The sequence below is a fragment of the Chiloscyllium plagiosum genome, chromosome 16 (genome assembly GCF_004010195.1).
Source record: "Chiloscyllium plagiosum isolate BGI_BamShark_2017 chromosome 16, ASM401019v2, whole genome shotgun sequence".
NCBI lineage: Eukaryota > Metazoa > Chordata > Chondrichthyes > Orectolobiformes > Hemiscylliidae > Chiloscyllium > Chiloscyllium plagiosum.
Window position 1 is genome coordinate 36,251,428 of NC_057725.1, and position 7,952 is coordinate 36,259,379.

General features: G+C 43.0%; 1 protein-coding gene across 3 annotated transcripts in view; it reads right to left on the reverse strand.

Annotated features, from left to right (window-relative positions):
• The window catches only part of LOC122557785 (vitamin D 25-hydroxylase), a 29,740-nt gene extending 22,135 nt beyond the window's left edge, over positions 1–7,605 (reverse strand). The window contains exon 1 of one of the 3 annotated variants that reach the window (XM_043705807.1): positions 7,335–7,605. In XM_043705807.1, the coding sequence (XP_043561742.1) occupies positions 7,335–7,574 (240 nt within the window). In that variant the 5' untranslated portion in view covers positions 7,575–7,605. Of the gene's footprint in view, positions 1–2,879; positions 3,341–4,595; positions 4,667–7,334 lie in introns of those variants that run through there. The other 2 variants (XM_043705809.1, XM_043705808.1) reach the window with 2 other exon arrangements.
• Positions 7,606–7,952: the final 347 nt, after the last annotated feature.

Consider the following 7,952-nt stretch of genomic DNA (forward strand, 5'->3'; position numbering starts at 1 on the left):
CGTATCTGTTCCTTGAAAATGTTCCACATTTCCACGACATCCTTCCCCGACAGCCTATGCTCCCAACTTATGTTCCTCAGATCCTGTCTTGCAGCATCTTATTTACCCTTCCCCCAATTGTAAAACCTATCCTGTTGCACGCACTTATCTCTCTCCATAACCAAGGTGAAATTCACAGAATTGTGTTCACCATCACCAAAATGCTCACCCACTAACAAGCCCATCACTTGTCCCGGTTCGTTACCAAGTACCAAATCCAATATGGCCTCCCCTCTGGTCAGACAATCTACATACTGAGTTAGAAAAGCTTCCTGGACACACTGCACAAACACCGCCCCGTCCAATCTACTTGATCTAAAGAGCTTCCAATCAATATTTGGGAAGTTGAAATCGCCCATGACTACTACCCTGTGGCTTCTGCACCTTTCCAAAATCTGTTTTCCAATCTGTTTCTCCACATCTCTGCTGCTATTGGGGGGCCTATAGTAAACACCCAACAAGGATCCCTCCTTATTCTCCTAAACTCAAGTAAATATAGTTTGAACCAATCCAGATCTCACTTAATACTGAGGTCCTGTCATTCAGGACTCAATCTGATATGTCTGTGTTGTACTCTCGCCATAGCCAGAACATCCTTCCTCATAAAAAAGGAGACCAAAACTATACATTACCATTTTGGGCACTCAGCTTTTCCAGGTCATGAGTTGTACATTTAGATGCAAACAAAAGCTTATTTTAACAGCAGTAACAAATCTTATAACATGCTGAATCCCAAAGTCTATGTGAAATTGCATGGAATAAAAAGGTAAAAACAAATTTGAGAATATAACAAATACATGCTTTCAGTGTTAATAAGAAAAAATAAATTCAACATTTGTGTCGGAAAATTTCAGAAATTGTGATTAAAAGAAATTACAATAGAATTTTGAGGAAGGCATGAAGGGCAATGTAAAGGTTCCTGTTGACATAGTAGCTGTAAAGAGACAACGTTGGGATAATGTCACTAAAAGATGAAGGAGGTTTGCTTATGGTCAACAGTGAAAACATTGCAGAGTTTAAGTAAACTGGTGGTGACTTTCAACAGGATGTCGCCCACTCATCTGCAGTGACGTTGGAAAAACCATACAAACTACTGAAAATAGCACACGCAGAGAATCCCCATGGAAATGTACTTCCTTTGCTTCATTTTCATCCAGAAAATTGATATTGAGATTCTTTTGCCTGTCAACTTAAACTTGTATCCTTTGGCTAACAACCCATCAGCTACTGGAAATGGTACTTTATTCCTCCTTATTTGTTTTCTCAAAACTAGGCATTTTTCGGACTATTGCATGGAGCATTGTCTGGGGCAATTTGTTCATCCTCATACCTTCCTGTTTTCATTCTTGTATCTACCAAAATTTGTTTGGCAAGCCACATCCTCTTCCTCAGCAACTGTCTTCAACTCCAACTTATTTCACATAGGTTCCAACTGAAATTCCACCCATAATTATTGATAGCTCAGAGATTTTCAACATTCATTGAATGCTGTTCTTACTGAGGTGCACCACAAATGGCAGTGGCACCACACTTATGTTCCAGACTTTAACTGGATACGTAAAGATATTCAAGTTGAGCATCACCTGTTTAATCACATATAGATCCGTGGCAGAAATGCATGACCCTGAGTTCCCATCATTCTCGAATTGACAACGACTAGACTTGTTCAAAAATTTAGAACATGGATACAAAATTGCCTAAAGGACTGATAGAGAATAGTGATGGTAGGTGGTTGTTTTTCAGACTGGAAGGCAGGAATATATATATAATGATGTTTCTCAGTGGTCACTATTCTAACTACCACTTCTTTATGTATATATTGTGCATAATATATATATAAAACACATACAAAAGCTAATGCATTTTAGAAATTATGATATATGTATAAAATATATTGCATATTAAAATAACCTGTATACAGATTAAAAATATAAAGTATGTGCAGGAATAAATGAAGACATACATTTATCTATCTTTTTAGGTGACAGAACATATCTATAGGCTGCTGAAAGAATCCATATAGTATCCCAGAGTTCATTAGCAGAGAAATAGAATGCAAAAGCAAACAGGCTATGCTAAGTCTTTATAAAACACTGATTAGATCTTATCAGCAGTAATGAGTTTGCTTTTGGGCACTAAATTTTAAGAAGGGTGCCAAGTCCTTAGGTACATGCGATTTGTTACTCTGACCGGGGGATGAGAAACGTCAGTTATTTGGAAAAACTGAAGACACTGGACTTATTGTCCTTAACACAAACACAGCTAAGAATAGACTTGATGGAAATAGTCCGAAAGATGCCTAGTTTTGAGAAAACGAATAAGGAGAAGTAAAGTACCATTTCCAGTAGCTGACGGGTTGTTAGCCAAAGGATACAAGTTTAAGGTGACTGGCAAAAGAACCAGAGGCGACAAGAGGACATTTATTTTAAGACAGAGTTATTGTGATTTGGAATGTCTACCTGAAAGGGTGATGGATGAAGATCCAATAGTTACATCCAAAAGAGAATGAGATAAATACTTGAAGGGAAATGTTTAAAGGAATGCAGGGAAAGAGCTGTGGAGTAACAGCTGACATAGAAATCCTGGGCAGAATGATCTCCTTCTGTGCAGTATAATTTTATGCTGTGTTTTATCAATATGAATAAATTTATTGAATTAAAGTATCTTCGTCATTACTAATATCACCAACATATTGATGAATGGCTGTTTGGTATAATCTAATTATGAAAGATCCAGCATCTACTTCTTTTCATTCAAGGTAGCTGAGGTATTGATTCCAAACCACCTTGGCACAGATCATAGAATATGCTCCACTCTGGGTGAGTAATTATGATACTAACTCTCTTTGGCATCTTATAAAAGGGGACAGAGTCAATAGTCGTCTGGAGTCCACTGGGATAGGTATCTTTGAGATCAATACCTCCTGCAATAGAACAATATTTTATGACAGCAGGTAACCCTGCTGTCACTATTTGAGGTTTGTAATCTACATACATTCCTAAGTATTGTACTGTACAGGAATTTATGTCAAAATAAAAGCTTTAGTAAGTGCATTGCTTCATCAATTTTTCAGGACACATATTGACTCTTAAGGTGCCTCAGCTGCACAGGAAGAAATGGAGAATGGGGTGCGTGCAGGAGGTGATGTCTGGGCCCAGAATGGAGTTTGAGGGTCTTGTCTGGATGTCATTAATACCAGGGAGCCTCTGATTCAGGCTGTTTTTCAGTGAGATCGTCTGACCCAGGAGAAGGAACAACAATCTGAAACTCACTTTGGGTTGCATTGGAAGCTCTCATCACTAATGTTTGCAGCAATGTTTCCCTACCACGAATGAAACAATATTCACATATCTGGCTTCATTCATCAATATTGACATGGTTTTCATAAACAAAACAGTGCACAGTTACAAGTAGAAGACATCCCAATGGTACTTTACAATGCAGTGGCCTCTGTGGTTGGCCACTTTTACATGGTGCCCCTCCAGTGGCTTTGCTCAGGATGAAGGCAGCCTGTTCACTGGTCTCTGTCTGAGGCTGAAATGCATCTGGTTAGTGCCCATAGCAGGCAGCCTCCTTCACTACACTTTGCTCCATAGATGCTCCTTTGTCAGAGGGGCTAAGGAGGCTGCTGCTGATGATGGCATCCCAGGACAGCTAGAAAGGTATACCAGCTGGAGATTAAGTGATATCCCTCTATCAGTTCATGTCAAAAAGTGTAACATGCAATTGGGAGGTGGTAACATAGTGGTATTGTCACTCAGCTAGTAATCCAGATACCAGGCCAGTGTTTGAGGGATAAAGGTTTGAATCCTGCCGTGGCAGATGGTGAAATTTGAATTCAGCAGATAGTGCAATTAAAAAGCTAGCATGATGGTAACGACATGACCTGAGACATGAGCTGGATATCTCCTCCATTCTCCAAACATGATCCTGCACTGTCTCAGAGCAATTCCACATGTGAGAGTAAATCTGCTGTTGTTAGTCTAAGTGAAGTCCCCTTTCCCATCACTCTTGAGACCCTCTGTCTTCACCCAGTTGAGCACAGTCATGTCTATACTCCATCTTCCAAAGGTTCTGCCTCAGTTACAGGGATTAGATTACTTACAGTGTGGAAACAGGCCCTTCGGCCCAACAAGTCCACACCGACCCATCGAAGCGCAACCCACCCATTCCCCTACATTTACCCCTTTACCTAACACTACGGGCAATTTAGCATGGCCGATTCACCTGACCTGCACATCTTTGGACTGTGGGAGGAAACCGGATCACCCGGAGGAAACCCACGCAGACACGGGGAGAATGTGCAAACTCCACACAGTCAGTCGCCTGAGTCGGGAATTGAACCCGGGTCTCTGGCGCTGTGAGGGAGCAATGCTAACCACTGTGCCACCGTGCCGCCCCTGTGCTCCTCACCAAATGCCATCTTAGCTAACCACACTGGAGGTGACTATATCTATCCTGGTATGGGATGCACATGTTAGGTGTGATGGTGCTTCTGCTGAGGTCTGCTCTGGATGTGCTTGGGCCAATAACGGTGCTGGGATTGATCACCGTACTTGGATGCTGAGACCTGTGGAAGACATAAGAAGAGAACACGAGAACCAGCCTTGGAGGGCAGAATGCTCTGCAGAACTGAGGCTTCCCCATATAATTTTGTTTGGCACACCATTAGACAAGGTGCTATTGGACAGTTTGGAGCACACTGCACCATGTAATGTATGCTTCCAGCTCATACTCTCCAGGTCACCATGGATATTCCTCGTGGTTAGCAATGCTAGCAAGGTCCATGGCTTCCTCCCATCTTGCTGGTGCTGACACATGGTTTTGGAACTTATCTTCTTGCATTGGGCCACTCATGGACATTACAGATCTGTTTCTCCTGTAAGGATAAAAGAGAGGGAGATGAGGAGCTTTTAGCCTCTGGCCAATGCAGTCACTCTTGTTCATTAGAAGCTGTATGATTCAGTCCTAGGTGTTCAGCAACTCTACAGCTCAGATCCATTTCAAAGTTTAGTAGGTAATCTGGGCACATTCATTTCCCGTGGCACTCTCAGGTAGATCCAGACACATGTATTAAATGGTGTGCCTGGTTGAGCCTGTTGTGGGTTTCTTTGGGTACCAGGTGTATATTCATGTGAAGTCATGTGAAATCTGGTCTTTCTTCAGATGAGGAGGATGCCAGTTTATGTGCAGCTCCCTCTTGTTGTAGCTCCATTCCTCTCTGCACTGTGATATTGTGAAAGATCGTGCAGATCAGTGACAGTGAAGAATGCCTCCAAATTTGTCCAAGTCCTTAAGCTGCATCTTGAGCAAACAGAAGACTTCTTCAATGACCTGGTGGTCATGTGGCACCTTTTATACCCCTCCACTAGCTCATTGATATTTTTCTTCAAAGGAATCAGCAGCTCAGTCTTCAGTGACTATCCTTCTTCTTCCAGAAGCTTAGTAATCAGTCTGAATGGACGAGAAAACAGCTGCAGGACACATAATTGTCACTGAATGAATGAGGCTTGGCATCTCCCTAGATAGCTAGCACAGATATGCAACTTCTGGTGGTCCCAAACTAGCTGGAAATTGAGGGAGTGAAATTTTTTGAGGTTACAGGACATTGGTAAGGCCATTGGTAAGGCCACATTGGTAAGTGCTGGTCTCCCTCCTGTAGGAAGGATGTTATGAACATTGAAAGAGTTCAGAAAAGATGTACAAGGATGTTGCCAGGGTTGGACGATTTGAGCTATAGGGAGAGGCTGAAGAGGCTGGGGCTGTTTGTCCTGGAGCAATCAGAGGCTAAGGGGTAACCTTGTTGAGGTTTATAAAATCACGAGGGGCCTGGATACGGTAAATAGCAAGGTCTTTTCCCGGCTAGGACAAGTCCAAAAACTAGACAGCATAAGTTTAAGGTGAGACAGGAAAGAATTAAAAGGGACCTAAGTAGCACTTTTTCACAACAGAGCGTGGTATGTGTATGGAATGAGGTGCTAGAGAGGAAGTGGTAGAGGCTGATACATTGCAACATTTAAAGTGCATCTGGATAGGTATATGAATAGCAAAAGTGTTAGGAGTGATATGGGTCAAGTGCTGGCAAATGGAACTAGATTAGCTTAGGATATCTGGTCGGTATGGACAAGTTGGAGTGAAGGGTTTGTACAATTCTGGACTCTAAAGCTACCCATAAAGATCAAACAACAATACGCCTGTCTCTTTATTACCCTTTGAAATGGTTTGGCTGGCTGTCCAGTTCAAGGACAATTAGTGATGGGCAAAACAATTGCCAGTGATGTCCACATTCTACAAAAGGATTTTAAGGATGTTTTCAAGTGAGATAGTAATCATGGTGTCACATTCCATTCTCTATCATGAATGCCGAAGCAACACTAGATGCTCGGAATGGCTCTGTTTGGTCTGATGAGCTGTTTGCTCAGCAATGCACAACATGGTAGAAAATATAAATTGACATTTTAAGTGGATTATGGGACCAATCAATACTCCCACAGTAGTTAACTTATAGTTCATGAATGGGACCAGTAGAAGTCTTTAAGCTGCATGAAGTTTTCAGCGACAGTCATTTCCTGCTTCCCTCCCATCACTGGCAGGCTTCCAATGGCCTCTGTCAACTCATTACAACTCTCTTCTGGATGACTGCCAATCCTCCATAAACTTTGGCTCATCCATTATCCTTGTGTTCAGTGGCTCACAGAGACTTCTATTCTGCATTGTGCCTCATTTCCAGGTCTCACCCTCCAGTTCCGATCATCCCTTCGATCAGCTGGGAACTCTGTTCCTCGAGTTCTGAAGTCCTGTTTATCTTCTTCCTTTAGCTTTGCCTTCAGACCCTGTGCTGCAGAGTACCTGTCCCAACCTCTTTGCTTTCCACATCCTTTTACTTTCCTTTTAGAACCTTCTTAACACTTACAATTTTACTCAAGTTCTTGGTCAACTTCCTAATATCTCTTCCTTTGCTCAAATTTTGACCTTTTTCGGAAAAGGTACGAGAGAAATGCAGGTTATAAGTAACTGACGAAGTTTCTCTCTTCCTTTAACAGTAATGAAATATACAGATGCTCTGCACTTGGTGATCACGCTGCCAGCCGGACACACAGAGTACAAAGTCCATGTGTTCTTTTTCCATACTTTATCATTCACAACAACAGCTGAAATCCACGAGAGATCCACTAAAGAGCCAGCATTAATATCTCAAGTCCAAGATTACAAATGTTTGCAACAAATTTTGATGATACGGCCCTGATTGCAATCGAAGATCGATTTGTTTTAATAAATAAGTTTTAAGTCAGTACCTGTCCATGAATTTCACTCTGTTTCTTCAAGAGGACGTGTGGCTCATTGATGAGTGACAGGAGATTGCCTATGAGAGGGAGAGCGGTGGGACCCGGTGGGAACCCTCGCGGTCTCCTCTGTTTCAGGAGCTGCCGGACCAGCAGGAGACTCAACAGAAAAAACAACAAAGTGCCCAGGGCCGCACACAGTTTCGAAAAGGGGGTCAACCCGAAGAGTGGCCGCGCTGCGTTCGCCGACATTGCTCACACACTCTCAGCACTTGTCGCTCATTGGAATGAGCTCCATGTGTCCGGCCTGCCGCCAGTCCCACCTGTTGATTGGACTGAGCCAGAGCAGCGGCTGTCTGATTGGCTGACGGCGATGTCACTCCGGCTGTGAGTGGTGTGTCCGGGACTCTGTGGCGGTCCCTGTGCTCCTGGCCAGGCGGGTTCCAGCGGCAGCGGCAGCGGCAGCAGCAGCTCTCATGGGGGCGGAGTGTTGTTGTCCCATCATCAGCCCATCGAGTCATTCCGGGGGCCATCTCGAAGTGGAAGAGCGTCGTGAAGTTTTTTTTAAAAAAGTAATCCAGAGGGTTACACGCTCCCTCTTTCTCTGGTTTAACTTGTTCAACACCAATA